Source organism: Moschus berezovskii, chromosome 2 (assembly GCF_049115385.1).
Source record: "Moschus berezovskii isolate FMDL1 chromosome 2, NW_MosBer_1.0, whole genome shotgun sequence".
Taxonomy (NCBI): Eukaryota; Metazoa; Chordata; class Mammalia; order Artiodactyla; family Moschidae; genus Moschus; species Moschus berezovskii.
The window spans coordinates 79303749-79328595 of NC_142461.1; the positions used below are offsets into that span (position 1 = coordinate 79303749).

Genomic DNA, 24847 nt, shown 5'->3' on the forward strand with positions numbered 1-24847 from the left:
GTCTTTGAAAAATTTAAAATAATCTCAATCATGAAATAATCACCTTAATTAACACTAAATAAAAATCTGATTTGCAGTGATTACACTTTGAAAAGAATAAATTAAACTATACTAAGAAAAAGCCCTTAGTATATAAATGTAGGCAAATTAAACCTATGACCTCACCAAAAAAAAAAAAAAAACCCAGAAAGAAAGAAGGTGCTTTGTGTAGAAAAGCATTAAAATATCATAATTAAAAACCAGACCAGAAATCTTGATCATAAATTTAAAATTGTTGAAAGTTTAAATTCTTATTTTCGAGGTATTTTTATCCCTGATGATTGACTGTAAACTTTAGAAACAGTTTTTTCTATATTACTTGTTTTTCTAATTATATAAATATTGATATATTAAAAAGGACAAGAACATGGCATATTGTACTAGAAACACATGAGTCAATATTGATAGGAAGAGATTGTAAAGCATTACAAAGTGGATATTTGTGGATAAACATCAAATTTTATGGTTATCTGTATTTCTTTCTAAAAGGGTAAACAATGGAACAAACCAGTTACTTGGCTACTGAGAATATCCTTTTTTTTCCTAATATAAGCAAACAGACTTAGTCTTGACAGAATCAGAACAAATAACAATCTATTTTAGGTTGGCACTTTAACCTAGGTGTAGAAGTTTTGTCCCAAAGGAGTCTTTCGATACTGCTAAGAATGAGACAAATTAAGGGCCTTTCCCCATTTAATCCAGAGCTCCAAAACAAAGGGGCCTCAAGTACACCTGGAAGGAGGTCAGTGACACTGAACTAGGAGACTAAGGGTTTAGATTTAATTTGCCATTCAAACTTCTCTGTAATCGATCACGGGTAGTATTCCATTGACTTGGAAGCACAGCCTATCAGGGACATTTAATGAGTGATTTCTCTCAATGGTTCACTCATTCATTCATTTGAGCACTTACTGGATGCCTACTATGTAGTTGGCTGTGGTATTACACAGATTGACATCCACATATCTCTGTGTTCATAGATTTCACCTGGGTTAAGTGAAACCTATGTGTGTGCTTTACACACTATGTGTGTAAAACAGATAGCTAGTGGGAAGCTGCTATATAGTACAGAGAGCTTAGTTCAGTGCTCTGGAATGAGCAGTGGGATCAGGGGGTGTGGGAGGGAGGCTCAAGAGGGAGGGGCTATATATATATTTATAGCAGACATTTCATTGTACAGCAGAAGCTAACACAACATTGTAAAGCAATTATACTCCAATAAAAACAACTAAGTAAAAATACAAGTGAAAAAAACCCCAAATCCCCCAAAGATATGTACCTGCAGATACAACGCCATTAGATAAATGCTACAGTAAAAGTGTGCACAGTGCACAGCAGCCCAGAGGGATGCACTTAACACAGAGGTATCTTTGGAGGGGAGATCTGAAAAGCTAGGTGACCCCTGGTGACCTGAGGCATTCTCCCTCCTGTGTCACTGGTAGTGTAGTGGGTATAACCACAGCTCTTTCCCTCGGGGCTGGCTTACATTCCACTCGCCAGGGGCCAAGGCTCCAACAGCATTATATATTCATAAAGCCAAAGAACATCTAAGAGACCATCTACTCCAGGGGTTCCCAAGTCTGGCTGGGCCCCAGGATCACCTGGTGCCTTGGCCCCAGCCCAGAGACACTGATGTAACACGGCTGAAGGCCCTGACAATGCTCTCTTGCTGTGGTTGTTGCAGCCGGCCCATGAACCAGCATTTGGGAATCCCAGACTCCACTCACTTCAATTTTCAGAAGGAGAATTTTAGAGGAAATTCATACCCACAGAATTGAAATGACTCCATCAAATTTCAGGCACATGAGGACAGCAATGATGGAACATCTGGGCAAATAAATTTTGGCCCAAACACTTCCAAAAAGCATTTCCAAGGTATATGATACAAGCCATATATTAATAAAAGAGAGCCATTTGTACAAAGTCATGGACTGTAAAGCAGGAGAGAAAAATATCAAGAAAACTGGATTTAATAAAGGTATTTGTTGCAATGAGCTATAAATTATCCTTGTTCTTCCTGATAGAAAAAATGCAAAAGGAAACATATTGAGTTGAAACTCCCATTCTCTAAATAAGGATACTTTATCAGAAAAACAGGTTTCTGTCCTTAGGAATATATTTTAAGGAAAAGCTTATTAGCATAGTGCCATGCCTAGAGTAGACACTTTAACTATTGATTGAACGAATGAATGAAAATATGGATGTATGCGTGTGTGTTTGTGTGTGTGTGCATGCTCAATCGTGTCTGACTCTTTGTGACCACATGGACTGCAGTCCCCCAGACTCCTCTGTCTATGGAATTTTCCAGGCAAGAATACTGGATCAGCTTGCCACTTCCTACTCCAGGGGATCATCTTGACCCAGGGACTGAACCCGTGTCTTTTGCGGCTCCTGCATTGTCAGGAAGATTCTTTACCACTGTGCCACCTGGAAAGCCTGAATATGTGTCACCAAAAAAATGTTTTTCTATGGCCACAGTCTACATTAATCTTTGATGGAAGCTGAGAGTATATCAGGAAATAATGGCTTATTTAGGCATTTGTACAGAGTGACAGAAGCATAATACAGGTCTGTAATTTTCAAGGTAGAGATGAGACAGCCTCTTGCAAATGAAAAGGTGCTGCTTTTAATGCAGCAGGAAAAGTTCAGTGGGAGAGAGTCATCTGTGTGCATGTATATGTATAAAGGCAGGGGCTAGAATGCAGGATGCTAGCCCTGGGGATCCATAACACATTCACTCTGAAATCTACAGGAGCTGAGGCAGAGACCCATCTCTCATAGACATAAAGGGATAAATCCCTTCATATACCCGTGCAGCCCAGATGCAGTCCACTGGGGTTCTCAGATTTTATTCCAATAAATAAGGTCATTATTTACATATAGCTTTAATTTCATAAAAATATACTCTATTTCAAATTTTAACAGCAGCTGGTGTTCTGTTTTCTTTTTTGTTACCATGTTTATCCCTGGGGGAGAAGATGCAAGTTTTATAGTACCTTTATAGATACAATTTTTTACAGAATGAGAATTGCCTAAAAGGAGAAACTTAATTAAAAATGCATGCGATGGAGAAGACAGTGATTCATATACCATTTATAAAAAATAGACAAACTCCCAGTTTACACTGGTAGACTTGAAAATCCTCAGTTTTCAATAAAAAGGAAAAGCATTCTAGTCTTCTAAGAGTTGAACTGCATAGTTTTAGGGTACTTATTAAAATCTCAAAAATTGTATCAAATTTCCCATTCAAAAGTGCTGATGTCCCATTGTGATATCCATAGTGCAATCTGGATTTGTGATAAATTCTTTGAAGATTGTGATCCCACTATATTTTAATTGTAACAAATATGAACATCAAGTGTGATTTAGTTCCCATTTTTACTAACAAACTATTATTCATGATTATCATTTTCAGTTTTATTTGCTGTCTTCTACAGAGTAATGTTTTCTCATTATTGCATTTTAAAATACGGAAATTTGAAAGCTTTACTAAAACACTCACAGCCAGCCCTAACAACTGGTAAAGATGTGTACCTGAGGTAAAATGAAATGTGTGAACTATTGGATGGAAGTCTTATGCAGGAGAGGAATATCAGTGGGATCACTCATTAATCATGTCCCTCAAAAAGGAAAGTTTGTCAAATAGAGATGCATGCACCAGGCATAGTGCCTGATGAAACTGGCATTCAAAAACATTTTCTGAATTAAACGGAACTGAAGGAAACTCGCCTGAGATGGAAAGAAGTATTAAGAAATGAACTAGGTCTTTGCAAAATGCTGACCCCTTCCCAACAGTTCAAAGTATTTAATTTGTTGTTCAGTCGCTCAGTGGTGTCTGACTCTTTGCACCCCCATGGACTGTAGCCCACCAGGCTCCTCTGTCCTCCACTACCTTCTGATTTGCTCAAATTCATGTCCATTGAGTCGGTGATGCCATCCAACCATCTCATCCTCTGCCGCCCTCTTCCCCTTTTGCCTTCTTTCCCAGCATCAGAGACTTTTCCAATGAGTTGGCTCTACACCTCAGGTGGCCAAAGTACTGGAACTTCAGGATTAGTCCTTCCAATGAATATTCAGGATTGCTTTCCTTTAGGATTGACTGGCATGATCTCCGTGTAGTCCAAGGGACCCTCAAGAGTCTTCTCCAGCACCACAGTTTGAAAGCATCTTTGGCGCTCAGCCTTCTTTACGGTCCAACTCTCACATGTGCAGATGAATAATGGAAAAACCATAGCTTTGACTATGCGAACCTTTGTCAGCAAGGTGATGTCTCTGCTTTTTACTATGCTGTCTAGGTTTGTCACAGCTTTTCTTCTAAGGAGCAAATGTCTTTTACGTATTTAATTGGAAGAGGCCAAAGAGCTCACCTGTGCAGCTGCTCAAGCCAGGAATCCCCTTCACTGGTGGTTCTCAGTTGGGGTATGTTTGCTTCTTGGGGAACATTTGTCAACATCTAGAGACATTTTGGGTTTTCACAATTGGGAAAGTGTGCTACAGGCATCTAACAGGGTAGAGGACAAGGATGTTGCTGAACGTTCAACAGGGCGGCCACTTTTCTCTTACCCCTACCCTCCCACACAAGTAATTGTTTGGCCCAAATGTCAATAGTGCTGTGGTTGAGAAACCCTTCCCTAAGGGATGACCCAACAGATCACCTCTGCTTATCTCTTTTTTTAAAAGACCACTTTTTTGAGGAATGATCGATATAGAAAAAGCTATTTAATGTATACAACTGGATGAGTTTGGAGATAAGTACATATCTGTGAAAAAATCATCACCACAATCTACAACATAAACATAACCATCGTCTCCTAGGGAAGGCACACTCATGGCCACGCCCTGAGCACATCTTTAAAATGTTGGCAGTAACCTCCAGTGAATAGACCTCTTTTATTTTGAAATTCACAGATGAATAATATTTGCCAAAAGCACTACAGAAGAAGTACAGAAATATAAAAATCACATATTAAAGTCAAAATGCCTTTTCCATATTTTAAAAAAGTATTTATTTATTTGACTGTGCTGGGTCTTAGTTGCAGCATGTGGGATCTAGTTCCCTGACCAGGAATCAAATGCAGGCCCCCTGCACTAGGAGTGACTGGACCTCCAGGGAAGTTTCTCCACGTTAATATTACTTTTTCTAATCTGTTTAAATGATAGAAATTAGAGCACACAGTAAATAAATTTACATGCTGAATTTTTGTTGGTTGTGTCATTTTTAATTCTATTATTTGGTAGCTTTTAAGGCTTCAAGTCTGTATCTTTTTTTTTCCCTATGAAGATTTTTTAATTTTGATTTTTTTAGTACTATGTTTCAGATTAAACAATATTACTGACTTCTTTTTATGAAGGGAGATGACAAGGCTCATCTCTCTCCAATTCTTGGTTTTGGCTGGTTGTGTTATTATTCTTAAGTCTATTTCTTAATATATTAACATTAGACAGCTTAAATTCTTATTATGAAAAATAAAGAAACTGGTATGCTCATAAAGTTTCACCTCTTGTACTTCCTTTACCGCCAATATTTTATGATTTTAGTTCATTAATATTTATTATAGTTACATTCCATTCTTAACCTGTACTTAAATCACTCATGCTTTGTGTACAAATCCATTTCAAAGACAGCAAATGAATAAACAGTGTTTATAAAAGTGAAAGGGTTTAAATGAAATCCCTAGTAGAGACACAGTGTGTTGAGACCACAGAGAAGGAAACAGAACCCACACTGTCCCTGGGTCAGAGGCTCACAGACCCTTCTCTCTCAGACACCATGCTACCCATCATCCCCTTGTGTCATATTCTTTCTTCCTTTGCTGATGTACCTCTTCAAGGATTATTCCACACGGAGTGAGTGAGAACTCCCCCGAGACACTTGCATGCTCCAAGTGTCAGTGTTTATTTTCTCTGATTTTCTCTTTCTCCTCCCTTTTCCTTCCATGTTTGATTGATAATTTGACTTGGTTCAATATTCTTTAACATGCAGAAATTTGAAGGCATTATTACATTGTTTCTAACATCCAGTGTGGTTAATGTGATGTGTTTATGAGTCATCTCTGAATGCTCTTAGGGTTTTCTACTTTCTCCTTTCAAGTCCAGGAATGTCCATTCAACACCATTCCTTTGACTGTGTTCCCTTCCTCACGGCCTCCATTACATGTTTCTGGGGCTCCTCGATGGATTATCTGGGTTTATTCTCTATGTCTTGTCATTGTTCTATTTGCTATGTTGGTCTTTTGGTTCTGTCACGGCAAGTTCCCTTGACTTCACCTTATAGTTTGCAGCACTATCTCTGGCCCTGTTCTTCCTGACCATTTATCAGTTATATACTTCATTCCAGGAATTCCTTCTCATTATCCACTTGATCTTTCTGCATAGCAGAAAGCTATGGAAATATGAAAATATGAAATATAAAAAGCTCTTATTTTCAGGATTCTATATCCCCTTGACTCTCTGAGAATCCTAACTAGGAATATTTAAAATTGAAATCTGTCCCCTATGTTATTTGTTTCTTCTTGAATAGGTTCTGCTAGTTTCTCTTTGTCCTATTTTGCTAAAGATTTTGCTTAAATGTCTGGTGATTTTACTGTCCCTATCTATTTATGAGTGAAAAACATGATTAATATGAAAAATTGGAATGGGTCTTCTCTGTGGGTGCTTGGGTCTCTTTCTCTGAGCCATTCCTATGGTGGGAGTTCTGATCACAAGTACTTTAACAGGAGCATACAGTGTTGATTCCCTAGACTGTGTGGAACTGTTCATCAAAGGGTCCCAAATTTCTCAAGTTAAGGTATGTGACCCAAGCCACTGAGGCTCTCTCAACCAGAACATGACATCTTAAGTGAAGCAAACAAAAACTGAAGAAAAAAAAGACTGACATTTATTCATCATCTTGGCTAACTGATACTTTGCTGAAACTTAGATCCTTGACTTTGCTCTAAACATGCCTGATTCTCCAGCCTTTCCTTTGAGCTACTCTGTTGTCTTGAATTTTTTTCTCTGCCTAAGTTTGCCAAAGTCAGTTTCTGTAGCTTGCATACAAAGAAGCTAAGCTGTTGAAGGTGGAAAGGAAAACTGACTTTGTTAAGCTAATGTTAGGTGATAGACATTTCACATTTTTGTATATAATCATCACGGTGATGGTTTAGTTGCTAAGTTGTGTCTGGCTCTTGCGACCCCGTGGACTGTAGCCTGCCAGGCTCCTTTGTCCATGGGATTCTCCAGGCAAGAATACTGGAGTGGGTTGCCATTTCCTTCTCCAGGGATCTTCCGAACCCAGGAGTCTAACCCGGGTCTCCTGCATTGCAGGCAGATTCTTTACGGACTGAGCTATGAGGGAAGCTCATACGTGATCATTGTAATGCTAAGAAATAGCTATAATTACCATTACTTCTGGAACAAAAAGAAAAAAACCTGAAACTGAGCATATGCATTCTTTTGTCCAAGGCATCAGAAAAAGCACTGGAATCCAAGTCAATCTGACATCAAAATCTTTGCTTTCTCTTTACTCTGAAGTATTCATGGAGTATGATACAGACCTGGCTGCAGTTAAGAGGATGGGATGAATACAGGATGAGAGATTTAAGGCTGGAAAACTAGAAAGAGAAATTTAGACTCAATGTGCTAAGGAAAAGGGAATCACAGTCTCATCCTTAATAGTGGAGTGGCATAATAAATCAAAGGAGAATTTAAGAAAGATGATCTGTGGCATGTGGAAAGCATTTAGAGGGCTCATGGTGGAATAAAATAGGCCAGCTAGGAGGCTGCTGCAGTGATGAAATGGCAGCAGGTGGAGAGAAAGAGACAGTTTACAGATGGATTTGGAAGGAAATTTCACAGGATTTTGTGACTGAATGGATATTGTAGGGGATGAAGAAAGATGAGCCAAAAATGACTAAAAGATTTTGAGTTGCAATGAGGAAAGCTGAGTGAATGTATTCGCCTTGTCTCCCTCCCAGATTCCCAATGAAATAAACCAGAAATGCAAAAACAAGAATGTTTAATGGTGCAACAAAGAGGAAAGAATGCCAAGGGTCCACAAAATGTTAGACTCTCTGGAAGATGTAAAGAAGAGTGAATCAGAATGATGGAAAAGCCAAGAGTGCTGAGCAGCCAGGAACCAAACAAAGGCCAAAGAGAACAGCCCCTGAGCAAAGGGTTACCCCTGCATCCCCAGCAAGGTCCCCTCTTCCCTTCCCAGCACCAAAAGTGGTACAGGTGGTGCCGGGAGTGAAAACAGGTGCAGGGCGGCTACCGGAGGATGCATGTCCTCCACTAAAGCAGAAAGAGAGCTGAGGTCCTGAACCTCACCTCTTAACTCCAGGCTTCATTCAGCTTAGACCACTAAATCTGCCACAGGAAGCTTCTACTTACAGCAGTAGACTTAGAAAGAAAATAAGGCAGTCCCTTAGCTACTACTGTTCCAAAACAACTAACACAAACTTGGGGAAAAATATAGCATAAAGCACAGGTATGGAGCAAATTCTTAAAAATCAAGGTGACAGTATTATAGTTCTATGCTAAGTAGATGTGAATACACATAAAAGGCATGGTTTTCTTTAAAAATTAATAAAAGAGATTCATATAAAGGTTGAAGAAAAGACCTGAATGGATAAGTAGCCATAAAGGAAATGATGTGTTTTTAAAAGATCTCTCCTAAAACAAAAAGGTTCAGATGGATTAAAACCCAACAGCCTTCTAAGCCTTCCAATTCTCAACTATTTTAACTTCTCCCACAAATGAGGGGAAAAAATAGAAGTCTTTCTAATTATGATCCTAGAATAAGCCTGATGCAGAACCTGACATGTTTCACTTTTGCTATATTTTACTTATGAATATGACATAACAGTCCTAAATAAAATACTAACAACATAAAACACAGCGTATAAAAATACATATAATTTAACTTTGTTTAAAAAGTTTAGTATTAGGAAACCAATTCATAAATAAGAAACATAAACAGGTTAACACTTTTAAAATTTATCATCATTTTGAGGGATGTTAAAAATGAATATGAAATCAATCTCTATGATCAACATAAATTTATTTTAATATATAGGAAATACAAAAGTATATTCTTAATTTGAATAGGTTATTTATTAGAAACTAAAGCAAACATTATATTTAGTAAAACAGACACTAAAGTTGGAAATATGAAAAAATATTCACTTTCACAGTATTAATAATATTCTGAAGGTTCTACTCAGTACACTACAGGAGTAAATTTTAATTTAAGAGGCATAAATGTTTAATTAGACAGAGCCAAATATAAGATTGTTTATAAGTAATTTAATTACCTATACATAAAATTCAAGAGAATAGAATTAAAAATGATTAAAACTAATAATCCAGTTCAGAAATAGAACTGATACACTAAAATAAATAGCTTTCTTTAAATTTCAGCAAAAAACAATTTTAAAATGTCAGGCCTAGAAATGGTAGTCACAACAACTCCATAATGTATAAAATATCCAGGAATGATAAACAACAATTGTGCAAGAGCAATATAAAAAAGAACTATAAAATTTAAAAGCTGTTAAAAAAGAATCATGAAATGGGAACTTATTTAAAAAGGAAAAAAAATCATAAAATAAATTCAAAGGATTATTAAATATAAGAACATGCCTCACCTTCCTAATATATAATACATTTTAAAACTAATGACGTGCTTTCCTCTAATAGATTGAGAAAGTTAAAAAAGTATACCATCAACTAGATAGGGATATAGGTATGCATATCTATTGTGAATGGTACCATATTTTGGTATAGTCAGTATACTAAATTTATATTTTCTAGTGAGGTGGATGAATCTAGAACCTGTTATACAGAGTGCAGTAAGTCAGAAAGAGAAAAACAAATATAGTACATTAACATGTATACATGGAATCTAGAAAAATGGTATTGATGAATCTATCTGCAGGGAAGGAATGGAGATACAGATGCAGAGAACAGACTTGCGGACACAATCGGGGAGGGAGAGAGTGAGACGAATGGAGAAAATAGCACCAACATATACACACTATCAGGTGTGAGACGGATAGCTGGTGAGAAGTTGCTGTGTAGCAAGGGAGCCCAGTCTGGCACTCTGTGATGAACTGAGGGTTGGAGGGAGGGGATGCATGTATAATTATGGCTGATTTGCATTGCTGCATGGCAGAAACCAATACTACATTATAAAAATTAAATAATAAAAAAAAATTTTTTTAAGCAAGGTTCAGAAAAAAATTCATATTGTACATTCTTAGCCTTGAACCAGTATTTTTGATTCTAGGAATTCATTTTATAAACATACTCACAAATGTACTGAAGAAATTCAAGGCAATCAATATATTAGACTATCAACATAATCAAGCCCCAAATTATTAATAACAAGGGGCTGATTCAATACATTCAGTTCAGTTCAGTTCAGTTCAGTCGCTCAGTCGTGTCCGACTCTCCGCGACCCCATGAATCACAGCACGCCAGGCCTCCCTGTCTATCACCAACTCCTGGAGTACACTCAAACTCATGTCCACAGAATCGGTGATGCCATCCAGCCATCTCATTCTCCGTCGTCCCCTTCTCCTCCCGCCCCCAACCCTTCCCAGCATCAGAGTCTTTTCCAGTGAGTCAACTCATCGCATGAGGTGGCCAAAGTATTGCAGTTTCAGCTTTAACATCAGTCCCTCCAATGAACACCCAGGACTGATCTCCTTTAGAATGGACTGGTTGGATCTCCTTGCAGTATAAGGGACTCTCAAGAGTCATCTCCAACACCACAGTTCAAAAGCATCGATTCTTTGGCGATCATTACGGCATATCAATTCCATGAAATACTAAAAACCTTCAAAATATTAAGCTGCTCTACATTGTATAAAAATGGTCATAATATATTATTATAGTAAAAACACATGTTTCAAGATGTTACATTATGTTGATATAGTTATGATGAAAGCATACATAGCCATAATTTCTGGAAAGAGACACATTAAACTAGTAATAGTGATTATCTCCTGGTGTAAGATGGCACAAAGCAGGCAGAGGTGAGAATAGCTGCTTTAAATATTTCTGAGTATTGAAAAAAAGTTAAACAGACACCTTCAGTTGTGTTCCACAGAAACAGACACCAAGAAAAGAATGAATGCAAGTGATTTACAGTGACGCGCGTGCAAGGGAGTCTTGTTGGGGAGTGGGCAGCGGGTCAGTGAACTAGAGGAAGCTGTGGACATGTTCTGTGTTATCTCAGGCGAGGTTCCCATTGCCTGAGGGAGCTTTGACACAGGGACACTCCAGGGTGTATTCCTTAAACCTATGAGAAACAGAATTAAGCCTTGCATGCTCTGGCACCCGTCAGTCATTTGTCAAGAATTGCCCCAGAAGGAAGGGAACTACAGTCTGACTTACTTTCTGGCAAGGGGGAATCCTCTAAAGGAGAGTTACAAGTGCCAAGTGTTAGAAGGAGAACAGAAAAAGGGCAGGGTGTATAGATATACGTAAAAAGGGATGGTAAAAAGAGATCCAAAGGGATCTGGGTGGAAAGCCAACAACATCCACTACGGTATACTATTTCTAAAAATATTTCTATACTGCATACACTGCATGTGTGCATGCTCAGCTGTGTCTGACTCTTCGCGACCCCATGGGCTGTCGCCCACCTCACTCTTCTGTCCATGGAATTTTTCAGTCAAGACTTGCCTGGAAAAGGTTGCCATTTCCTACTCCAGGGGATCTTCCCAATCCAAGGATCAAACTCATGGCTCCTATGTCTCCTATGTCTCCTGCATTGGCAGGCAGATTCTTTACCTCTAGTGCCACCTGGGAAGCCCACAATAAAACTTGCATTTTCATGAAAAGTAAGAAAGGGAGAGAGGGCAAGAGCAAGAATGCAACTTGTAAAGCAAAACTTTCCACGAATGCTCACAAGTTTCACATGAGTGTCAGAACCAACTAGATGCCCTCCCGCCCCACAAGTTCCTTCTCATAATTATACCTGTCTATTAAAAAAGCAAGATTAAGTAGGCTTTCATAGAAGTTAAGGCCTTTTTCTCTCTTCTTGTTCACCTTTTCCACCTTAAGTGAGATAAGTTGAGATCTTGAGGAATTAGAGGAACTTGCAAACCCTCTGCTGACGCTAACTGGAACCACACAACTCAGCCATTCATTTAGCCTTAATGCTGCAAAAGCTGGAGTGCCTAGCAACTCAATTCTGAAGCTAAAGTCTAAACAGAACACCTGGTTAAGGGACAGGCTCTAAGAATCTGTTTGTTCTGTTCAACTTGTTTGACTTCGTGACACATTTGTTTAAAACATTCCTAAAATGAGTAAGTTGTGGTCACTGAGCAGAAAAGAATGTTCCAGAAACGTCCCTCAAGCTTTATCACTCTAGGTGTCTCTGAAGGATATCACAACCTTCTGCTACAGACAGTTGCTGCCTTGGCCTCAGGACTGGACCAGGTGGACAATTCAAGTTGTGCCTTTAGTGAGTCTGTATAAAGTCCATCTTGGAAACCTTCCATGCCTTTGTTTCTTCATCTTTAAAATGGATGCAGTAACTATTGTTCTGTTTACCCTCCCGAGCTGATATGAAGATGAACCATGAGACCACACACATGAAAGAATCTTTTAAACCATATAATGCTTTATATCAAGTCACTTGTCCCAACACAAAGATACCAGACATGAAAACGGGGAAAAAAATACGATCTTCAAGATCTGAATCCATGAATGTTGGAAGGTACTTGTTCAGGAAAGGTGTGTGTGGCTGTGGATATACAGAGTGTGAGTTGGCAGTAAAACATCCAAATCAAAGAACAGTAAGCTATGGAGAGAAGGCCTGGGAGCCTGAGCAGTAGGGTAGGAATTGAGCTACAGATTCGGGAGTCATCAACATGGGAGCAGCAGGTGAATCCATGACTTTGGAAAACACACCTTTGAAAATTTCACCTCCCTTTTCTTATACTTTTCTTATACTGATCCCAGCTGTCTTTTGTTGGGGTTATCAAAATGCACAACTTTATTAATAAAAAAACGATTGCTTTCATTGCTGCAAAATGTTAAATGGTTCTTTTGAGTCCCTATTCTCTTACTGTATACATTATCCATTCAAAATATCACAGGCTTTTCATGGCCATATAAACTACACATGTGGTCTCTTCTTTCATGTAACCCAAACTATTTCCTAAGTTACTGTTTTGAGTGCATAAATATACCTACCATATAATTTAAGGTAAAAACAGTGAGATTTTAAAATTGTCAATATATATGGCAATGCTTGAAAATCACAATCTTGCATATTCTTGAATAAAGAGATTTACTTGAGTGTTTGTATGACCTGAGAATCCCTTTATTTGGCCCAAAACAGCACTATTGCAAAGTCAAGCTTCTTTTTTAAAGACAGTTACGTTGTTCGAATGTAGCTGGGACTGAACTCCGGGCCTTGTCAGTCTGTGTCAGTTGCCTTTCCCCTGATGCTAAAACCATTGACAATTTCTTCCACCTTTGACAGTTCTCACATACCAATTCATTGTTGGTTTTCTTTTTTAAAATTTCGTACCATTTACATTAGAACTCTTGAGACCTTTGGAGTTAGTTAAAAGTATTCCTGCTTCAAATAGCTTAGATTCTACTGAGACTACAAAAGTCACACATTAGTTTTCTGAAGTACAGTATTAAACTGCAGTGTTGCTTATCTTAATTAGAATTTAACTGAGAGCCAATTTACTTTTTATTTAAATTAAAGGAATGAGTAGATGCTAATAGTTTACAATTTAAAAATGGTATAGATGGGGAAAAGCCCTTATTGCACCATTTTAATTTAAATTTTATTGATTTTTGCTGATTATATGTGTTAAATAAATATTCATCAATCCCTTTGCCTAGTTTCACTAAATTTTCCTTTTTCATAAGAAGATACAACATTAATTAGTCTTATAGTATTTTAAATTTCTTTCTAAATATGTGTATCATTTGTGATAAGGTTAACAGCACAAACTTCATGTAAAACATACTTAGAGCAATTATGTTTAGGTAAGACATACTTTAAACTGTACAGTAACTAAAGATGTACATAATTCATGAAAAGAAAAACCAGAAACACTGTACATTAAAAAAGGAGAGCGATATTAGAAATCATTTTTCATTCTCTTTATCATTAATGACGTCATGGTACAGATGAGGGATTTGGGGTTGTTAAATGACCAGCCCAAGACACACAGAGACACGTGTGTATGTATGTACACACACACACACACACACATACACATCCTTAGAGCAGTTCCATCTTGTTTACTGCTATGCCCTCAATGTCTGCTACAGTCTCAGTGTAAAGTCAGGGACAAAATAGTAAACATTGGTTGAAAATGCAATTTATTTAAAAATAAAACTCAAATCTTTGCATTGTTCTTTCCAATGCACAAATGGAAACATTTAACATGTCATTCTTGCAAATTTATTGGGAGAATAGAATTGATAAACTGTGTGAAAGAAACTTGAAAACAGGTAATTATATACAAATCTAAAGCAGCATTATTATTGCAGTTTTAATTTATAAAATCTCCCACTTTTATATTGTAGGTCCATAAACCTAAGAAAAGCAAAACTTACAGGAATGATAAGTTTAAAGAAAACTATTTTAATTTCTTGAATGATCTGGCCAGGAAAAAGCTTTTGGGTCTAAATAGTGAAGTATTCATTTTTAATGGTAGTTCTATAAAGGAAAAGAATTCCTTATTACATACAAATGTTACAGCATAATGAACCAAACAGTTATTTGAAGGTTTTCATCTAGATTTTCATAAATTAAAAATAACATCAATTGGAAGTTTTCAGTCAATCATATCTTAGAATTCTTTCTATAATATGAAAATCTATACTGTAAATTGCTTTATATCCTTTTCTATTGAACATAATTTTGAAATAAAGAATGGAGTTGTCATCAACACCATTGGTCATATGACAAGTAATAAAATATTCAAATAGATTGCTAGCAAATAAAGCATAAATTGTTAGTAAACAAAGACTAAGGCATCTGAATTGGGCACAATTAAAATTATTTATGATGAAATAGTGTTTCAAAATCTTACAGTGGTTCAATAAATAGGTTAACTGGGAAGAGACTATTGAAAATAATTTAAACATAGCACAATTTAAATTATAACCAAGAAGAATATAGAAACTAGTTTGTTAAATCATCATTACACACACTATAAGAATACATAGAGAATGAACTCACATGGATGAATGCTCAAAATCATTTGGACCAATTTTTTAAAGCAGCTTTAATATAACTGACTCCAAAATCAAGATATTAAACGCCAACTTCTAACCGGCAATAATGCTTATGGCTAAGATAGAAATGAGATTCTTTACAGAAACGCTGACACAGCCCTAACTGTAGGCACTTGAGTGTGTGGCTATAATTCTTTTTTCAAATCTTACCCAGCAAAGCTTCAGGTAAAAGAGTCCACAGAATATGTAAACAGTAAGAGACAGCCCTGGAGCCTTTACAAAGCCACAGACCTGTGACACATTTATATTCATCTCTGATTGCTTACTACTAAATAATGAAATCATTCACAATGTATTGATTAGCCTTTTAATAGATAAAAGGTGGGCTGTGTATTGTGAAAATCAACATTTCCTAATTCATTAGATTTGCAAGAGCTACACATTTTAAGCTGACAGTGTAAAACCTCTAAAAGGTTTTCCAAAAAAGCCTTGTGCCTTACTTAGCATTTTGACCACAAATCAGAAACAATAAAAAGAAAATTAAGGAAAAAATTACAGAATGAAAAGTAACAATGCCTTTCTTTTCCATTCGGAAACCTACTGAGCTATAAACTAAGGTCCCAAGAGCAGTCAGTTTCCCATGTGGAAGGCATTTAAGACTGAAGGACACAACATCATCTTAGAACAGGCCAAGGGAACACCATTTATACTGGGAGGTGACTGGCTGGAGCACAGGATCTAATTGTCTAATACCAATTCTCATTTTAAATAATGTCTAAAATAATGATGCTTTTAACGAGGAATTCATTTTAAAGCCCAGCCAACTCTAAGTTGTAACCATGATATGGTGGTATTTTTTTTCTCCTCAGCACTGTCATCGAGGCAACAGACAATTATTGATCCTACACTAGGAAACACTGTTTTGATGCTTATTGATCCAAACTATATGAGGGAGATTGTGATTTCTGAATGGAAGTCAGTCATGAATTATCACTTCTTATAAATACAAAGCTGTGGATAAATATATGTTATGACTATCACACTTAATAACTATCATAATTAACAATTTGTTAAAATAAACAAAAATAACCTCAATAAGCTCATGCGGGATAATACTGTATAATGATGAACTTAAAATTGTAACACTTTGCATCACAAGTATTCTGATTTCATAGGTTTCTAAAAATTTGCTAACTTGCATCACTTTTTTAATTTATATTTTACTTGATAAACTCATCATTGTATCACAGAAAAACAAGTTGAGATGTATAACAAACTAATTTTTAAAATCACCACTAAATTTTATCTTAAACTCAAGCTAATCATCCATGTATTTCAAATTTAATTTTTTATAAATCTGAATTTTACTTAGAGGCAAAAATCACACTTATTATAAGTTACAAATAATAATGCAGATCTGCAAGAAGTTGTCAACTGGCGAAGTTTTTACCTTGTATCATCTCACAAAATAACACTCATTTTATTATAATGTTAACTCCAAATGTTAATTTTCTTTTCATTCGATGGCAGATGAGAAATAATGTTTTTATAAAGAATATGTTGCTGTACAAGAATTTCAAAGAAAATAATACATTTGGGATTGCTACTTAAATTCTGCAAATGCCTCGTAATCGTAATCTTACTTTAGGTATAACAAAACCATGAACACAGGCCAGGAAAACTGGGCAAGGACGGGTCACAGACACACATACTTCATAGTTTACCTGCAATATTTATCCATTCAACTTAGTGTTTTCTTAAAAATTGTAAATATCTCCCAAGTAAGTAAAAATCTGTACCAGTGTTATATGATAGTGACTTATTTGGGCTCAACTCCCTCTGACTATTTTCATATGAATCAGACAAATTTCTTAAAATTAAAATTTCAATATCCCCAAATGAATCCACTACTCATTTAAAAATATTTAGCATTTTATGATGGCAGTGGGAATGGAAAAGTAAAATCCATTGCCAACAATAATCCAACCTTGTTCCCTCTGCCTCCCACCAAGGGCAGAAGAACTAAGTCCATCTGGTTCCTAGAAAGTGAAAAAATTAGTTTTCAAACATTTGATCCACTTGCTCCTGGGATTTAGCAAAGAAGTTCAATATGAGCTGAAAAGGTAGAATAAAATTAGAAGCCATTTAAAGGGCCAATTTATTATTATTACTTCTTTTTTTTTATATTTGCTGGGGTGGGGCGGATGTTGGGATTGGGGGGTGTTTCATTTAGATTTACCCAGCTGAGTCATTCTGTTTTCCTTTCACATTCTAACCCCCTTGTGTTATAAGGCTGGAAACAGCTATAAGATTGTGGAGAATGTAAACAGCCTTTTATTGTCCAAAAGGATGGCCGTGTAAGGAATGTGTGCTTATCACACAGTTGCAGCTCCACCTCACTTACCATGATAAAGTGCTCCAGGAAAAAAACATTACAACCCAAGCACAGTCCAAAAATGGATTAGAATTTGACATACACTTCCTTAAAAACTAATCAATCAATCCATGCTGTAATATTAGAATCTAGCTCTTAAGGAAGGTATATAATCCTGTCAAGATGTATTTCTTTTTCCCTATTGACTCTGGTTGTGTGGAGGAAAAAAAAAAAATCTAACATTCCCCATACAGTAGCTGATAGGAGAACTTTTCCCAACACATCCCCCAATACAGTCCCTCATTTTTAACAGTCTAATACAGTGGAACAGATACACAGTTGATGATCACTGAACGCAAAGTTAAATGAATTAAAAAAAAAAAAAGAATGAACTAAGAGATCCTTGAAGATCCTACCTAAGTAACCTAAGTACCTGATTTCCCCAGCCTTTTTTAGTTTAACTTAATACACACCATACAAATGTGCTTTGTTAGATCATCTTGTATTGGCATCCAGATCAAGAATTTTAAAAAACAAATGATACTGAAGACTAAGGTGAAAAATATGTGGCACACTTAACGCCTGGAATGCAAAATGTATTTTAACATGCAATATTGTATATAGCCAGTTTGTGCTGGCTCATTCAAGGACAACGTGGGAGCATCACTGCATTTTCTTCTTGATGCTATTGAAGAATTTCTTAGTTAATGCTGCGCAGGTGAAGCTCATCTCCGTTGTATAAAGAATGGACAGGCCTTTGGGTGCCCTAGCCCCTTCACTAAGAGATTTTCGAGTTCCTTCCATCCCCAACCTTGCAAATATCTGTGTTTACAATATTATATGTATCATACAGAAACTTTAATAAGTTACTAGGTTTTTCCCTCGGGGAAGTGGGAGAGAGAGAGAAGGACAGATGGAAGAAAGGGAGGAACACATCATCATGCTTGTGTTCCTCACCCCTGTTTTAACAGCCCAGATTCAACTGGGTAAAGTCTTAAGTGTGAGGACCAAAGATACCCTGGCTTCTGGCGAAAGCCCTCTTAATAGCACGGTATTAAGTGCCAAGAGAACAGGAGAAACCCATCACAGACGTGGACTGAACCACAGCAATTCCCTTACAGAATTTTATTTTAAAAAGTTGTTTTCTTGAAGATTTTACTTGGGCTCTCCCTTAAACAGAATTATCTAGCAATCCATACAGCATACAGGTAATTCGGAAGGAGGAGAGCGTGGCGCCAAGCATCCAAGCAAGGAGAGGTGAGAGTCACCCCTGGAGTGGTCGCCTAGAGCCTCGCTGGCGGACCCTGCGCCACCTCCTAATTTCCCTCCTATTCCTCAGCTCCCCCTGAGCCGCCCAGAACCGACGGGAGAGGTCTTTGGGAGCAGAATGGTTAGAGATGACCGGGTGGAGTTGGACTTGAAAGTTACATCCTGCCTCCCCGTCGGCACAAAACCCCAGCCTAGTCCCCAGCGCCAGTTTGGAAAACGAAGAGAAATACAATCTGTCTCCCAAATCGGTCTTTTGCCTAAGTTTTTCCCCACCAAGGAGCCACTAATCGGTCCTGAGAACGAGGATGCACGATGCCGTGGTTTAGAAGTGTTTGCGGGCACCCGTGCAAAATACCACGTGAAAAATAACCACCAAGCCTCTCAAACTCTGGGTCTTTCAGCCCATCCTCATCACGTCCGTCTAGGCTTCTCCCCTCCTTCCCTTCTCGATCGCTTCTCAATAAACCTCTTCCTTCTCTCTCACCTTCTTTCCTGCCACTTTCTGCCCTTTTCACTCCAGTCCTCCAGTCTCAAGCCAACAAAAGCCCCTCGCCCGCCTTGGGGTCCTCTCTGAATCCCACTCCCTGATTCTTCCGCTTCAACCTCTAAAGCAAATCCCCAAACTCCCTCAGCTGCGCGCGTCCCCAGCCCCAGGTCCCCAGCAGCCCCGGGCTCGGCTTCAGAGTCGGCCACCGGCGCGGTTTTCCCGCCGAAACGCCGCCCCGGCGCGCGGGGCGCGGGGCGCGCGGCGGGCCGGGCACTCACCAGCTGCAGCAAGCCGGGGACCACCACGAGGGGCAGCGGCCGCAGGCGCATGGTGCCGGCTGGCGCGGCGTCTCACGAGCTGCGCGCCCTCGCCTGCCACTCGCGCATCTCCACTTCGGGGGGCAGGACTGAGGACGCCGGGGACACCGCGCGGCGCTTCCTTCCCGGAATCCGAGCGCAACGCAGCGCCGCGCGGGTCGGGTGGGCGGGCTGGAAAAGGGGTGGGGGAGGGCGAGCGGGAGATGATTCTGGGGCCCCCGCGCGTCCCTCCTTGGAGGGGGCCGGCAAAGGAGCGTGCGGGGCCTGCTGCGAGGGTCTCCAGCGGTGCCGGGGGCTCTGGCGTCCGCGGGTCGGGGTGAGCGCGGGGGGTCCCCGAGCTGCGGCGCTTTGCTGCAGGGATCCCTTGCTGGGCTGCTCTAGGCGGGCCAAGCGGAGCGCGCCCGGGAGCCCTGCGAGGCCCGGCTCCTTCTCCGCCCTCGCCAAGCAGAGGGCCAGTCTGGGTGGCTCAGCTGGGTCAGGCGCTCTGCCCACTGCCCAGCTCTTCTTTTGCAGGGGAAGAGGCAGCGGGGATGGGGTGTGGGTGGTCTCCCTGCTTGGATGCCGAGGAAGTGCTCCCGGAAAGCACCCAGGGAGTTCGAGGGGAAGGCGACGGCAGGGCTCTGACACGGGCCGTGGGGGAGCTGCTAACAGGAAAGCCTGCGGTGGGTGGTAGTTGAGTGGGGCACGGGCGGGGAGGGATCCCAGGACGTCTCGGAAGGGCTCCCCACTCCGTGGCAGCACTTGCTATCGGAGTCCAAGGCAGGGCTTCCAAAGTGTAGCTGGCGGCTGAAAGAATTTTGGGAAGTGGAGACCTAGAGGGACCTTGAGGAGGGGTAGTCACTGGGCTGTGAGAATCCGAGCTAGCAGTAGGGGTCCAGGCTTACTCGGGTTTGAGGATACTCTGAGCTGCTTGGAGTCCAGGTTCCAGATGGAGCTGCGCCCGGGAGCCTGAGGGGAGGACTTAGAAGAGGATGCAACCCCCGCTGCATCCTCCCCATCGGCAAATCTTCGACAGGGATATTTTTGAGGCCAAGGCTGGGCAAGACTACAAATCTGCTGTCTGGCATCCTCACCCCCATGTTAGCAAGTCTCCATTTGAGAGATCCTTAACCTTTAACTATTTCTGTGCTAGACACTCAAGTCAAGGGCCAGTGGGGCTCAGGGACTCCCACGTTTACGGTGGATGAAAATTTAGACATCATCCATCAACCCCTTAATGAACAAATGGGAAATCTAAGGTCTAAAGAGGTAAAACCCCTTCTCCAGAGGTAAGTCCCTAGGCAGCTACTTCAAAAGAATATGCAAGGATAGTTCCTACCTCTCTTAAAAAAGAAAAACACGTTGAGGCGAGGGAGTGGAATTGCGATTGATTTTCAACCTTTAAAAAATAAAACACAACAAAGTGAAATTTGAGTTGGGATTGTAGGGGGAAAATGTTGCCATCTCCTCCTCCACCAGGACTGAGGTGGGTAGGCAGGGTCCCACCCTTCCTTTCTTTGGGTGTGTCAAGATTTTGCCGAGGGTGTGTGTGTGCTGTGCTCAGTTCTGTCTCACTCTTTGAGATCCCATGGACTGTAACCCACCAGCCTGCCTCCCTCCATGGAATTTTTCACACAAGAATACTGGAGTGGGTTGCCATTTCCTCCTCCAGGGGATCTTTCCAACTCAGGTATCAAACCTGCCTCTCCTGCACTGGCAGTTGGATTCTTTACCACCGAGCCACCTGGTGCAGAAGGAAGGGAGGTCATTCCAGACAGTTCTGGGCCCCTGTGTGACTTTGAGAGGTATTGTCCCTGAGGTTGTGGGTGGGATATACAACTCCATTCCCTGTGGAGGAAGAGGCAAAAAAGGGTTATATATCCTTCCTAACTCTTGGCCAAGCCTGACTGGGGAATTCTAGGACACGTGCAAAGGCTGCAGTATCAACAACCCACTTCTGCTTGTCCTCAGATGCAAAATCATTATTTACATATCTAAATATATAACTTACCTCCCTATAGTTACCCTTCCCCTTCACAAATATTATTTATTGAGACTGGGAGCTCACTTCTAGAAAGTTATTCTATCCTGGAAGGAGAAATAAGATCATTGCAAAAAATGGGACAGATGTAGGTTGATCGGCTTGTCCAACTTTGTCTCTGCATTTCATTTACAGACAATCTTTGGAAAATGATGAATAGGGAACGGATTGGCAGACATTAGAGGAACACCTTTATGGAGAGGGGCTGCTAGAAGAAGAAGAAAGGCAAACAGTATTGCCAGAGGCTGTACCTCATTTAGACTTGGTGTTTCTGCAGGAGCCCCAGCTGACTCATCTCTAAAACTAGAAGGTGAGGTCCCTTCTTGATTTAGTAGTTTCCAATTCTGTTATCACTAGCTCTTTCAATGAGGAGTGCATGACTTAACACACTATTGAAATGAATAAGTGATTTAATGACTGGAATATTGCACTGTTTTCTTGAAATTTGGTCCTATTTCTTAGACCATTTCTGCACTTTTGGGAAATTTATGCATAAAATTTTGACATGAAACCTCAACTTGGACATGTGTCCTAATACTAAGTAGTCTCACAATGGAACTTGGTGAAGGTGTTGGATTCCAAGCTAAGAGCTAAGGGACACAGGAGAATGTGTGTGTCCTGTTGCTTAGGCTGTGGAAGAGGGAAGCACCCAGGATCCCCCAGTCTGCTATTACTGTGTTTATTTATAAGGTGATTACTGCTAATTTAGTGTATTCCTGAAATTTTACTGTATGTATTGTGGTAAAGTGAAAGGAAGGAAGAAGGGAAGGAAAGGAGGGAGGGGAGCGGGAAGGGAAGGGAAAAGGATAGGCAAGAATGATAAACTTTGCTGGGAGTCCAGTGGTTAAGACTCTGTACGTAGAGTGGTTAAGAGCAGGGGTCATGGGTTCAGTCCCTGGTTGAGGAACCAAGATCCACATGCCTACATAGTGCGGCCAAAAATATTTTTTTTTAATTAAAAAAAGAAGCATGATAGAAGCACTAAGTACATTGACTTTGTCATTCAGAACACTCAATGTAAACAGGAACATGCCACATACAAGACAGTCTGGGAGAGCTGAAGTGTTGCCCAGGACAGTTGGAAGAAGGGCAGATCCTTGGAAACCAGCATGACTGCTTCATGGCAGAGATGAAATGTGAGCTTCTGAGAATGGTCAGATTTAGTTTATGTAGGAGAAAATAGGGAAAGCCATTCCATGTGGGAAGAACGACATGAGCAAAGGCCAAATGGAGGGACTTCATGTGACTTCACTGATGGCTGGAAAAGAAAGTGGACCAGACTGACTTTGAGGAAAAAGAGAACAAGTATGTTACAGGTGAGATGGTAGGATCTGGGAATGCCAAGCTAAATAGGTTAACTTGGTCTGCAGGAAATAAGGAGTCTTCCAACTTTTTGGAGTAGGAAAGTCAGACATCAAGTGGCATGAGATATATGCAGTGGTAACAGACAGAATTGTCTAAAGCAGGAGACTGCATGAGGAGATGGTCATGGTTGTTGGAAAGCAAAGAATGAAGAAATGTGGTGCAACAGCTACTACAGAGGAACGGGGAACTGAACTGGGGGTTAGAATATTGTAAAAGTGTCTCGGCATATTAGAGGAATTTTTTTTTTTAACATCGTCCCTTTCTCTCTTAGAGGCAATTTAACATCTAGAGAATCAGATCATTGCCTTTTTCATTTTGCAAGTGTGGTTTTCGCAGTGTGAGGGGAGTGAAAAGGGTCTTTTCATGTAGACAAAGTAGCAGAAAATAGAACCTACCAAATTTTCCTGTCATATGATTCCACTGTAGTCTTTTAAAAAGGCAACTTATGGGGATATTGTCAATGCTTTGAAAGCCAAGCTGTCAACTTGTGGCTCCCTTGGACCATTTGCCTTTTCCTTGTGCCTCTCCTCTGCACTTACTTTCTCACCACTTACTGTTCATTAGCATCATTACCAGAATGTGCATAAGAACATCGTATGCCGTATAACATTTGAGAGCTGCGGTGGATATCAGACACTAACCAACTTTCTCACTTTATATTTAAGGAAATGGAAGCTCGAAAGGTTATGTGACTTGCTTTGGGTCATCTGGAGAGAGGCATGGGCACATCTGAAGCTTGATTCAAAGCCTTCAGTTTCTTTGTGCAGAGTCTTTCTAATTCATCACTCTGCCTCAGGTATTTTTCAACTGACCAGCAGTTATAAAAGTTGTGATGTAGTGAATGAATGAATCTTTAGTGAGTAAGAGTTGTGGGAGTGATCTATGGATGCTAAAAGCCCCAGAGTCTATCTTATTATCAGGAAAAGAGGTCTGACAGTACCAAGCCTGGAGCATTGAAGAGGTAATAATTTTAGAAGGGTGAGAGGATACAGAGAATTGCATGGCACATGGCTCTGCAGCCCTCGGAGGAGGAATAATCAGGACTCAAGAACATGAGTACTATGCCACGGATACAGGGAATTCTCAGGGAGCCTTTGAACCTCTTCGACCTCTGTGATAAGAAGTTGGTGGGCTTTTTGGTAGGAATTCGGAACAACAAATCCTTTTGAGTTGCCACTCTTGTTGAGTAATTGAATATTCTTTAGTCACCATTTTATTAATATGATGCTGTGTTACACTGACTCAACCCTGATGGCACTGGGGACTTTAACCTCTTTAAAAGTGGACTTGAACAGTGATATTTTTCACCCAAGAGATTTCACTATACAGCCATGGTTAAGAACTGCTGCTCTACAGAAACTTACTTTTTTCCCCCTCCCCTTCCTTCCCCCTCCCTCCCTCCCTTCTTCTTCTTCTTTTAATTGGAGGGTAATTGTTTTACAGTGTTGTGTTGATTTCTGCCTTACAACAATGCAAATCAAATCCTTCCTCCCTTCCCTTCCCTGGAGAATTGTAACTTCCACATTTGGAATGCACTAATGGCAAGCCACTCCAGTACTCTTGCCTAGAAAATCCCATGGATGGAGGAGCCTGGTAGGCTGTAGTCCATGGGGTTGCTAAGGGTCGGACACGACTGAGCAACTTCACTTTCACTTTTTACTTTCACACATTGGAGAAGGAAATGGCAACCCACTCCAGTGTTCTTGCCTGGAGAATCCCAGGGACGGGGGAGCCTGGTGGGCTTCCGTCTATGGGGTCACACAGAGTTGGACACG

The 24847-nt window shown here is 39.9% G+C and overlaps 1 protein-coding gene across 1 annotated transcript in view; it reads right to left on the bottom strand.

Moving 5' to 3' along the window:
• Positions 1-19766, bottom strand: part of NXPH2 (neurexophilin 2) — a 132215-nt gene extending 112449 nt beyond the window's left edge. Inside the window, exon 1 of the mRNA XM_055398090.1 lies at positions 19649-19766. Coding sequence (XP_055254065.1) covers positions 19649-19699 — 51 coding nt within the window. The 5' untranslated portion in view covers positions 19700-19766. The remainder of the gene's footprint in view (positions 1-19648) is intronic.
• Between the last annotated feature and the right edge of the window lie 5081 nt (positions 19767-24847).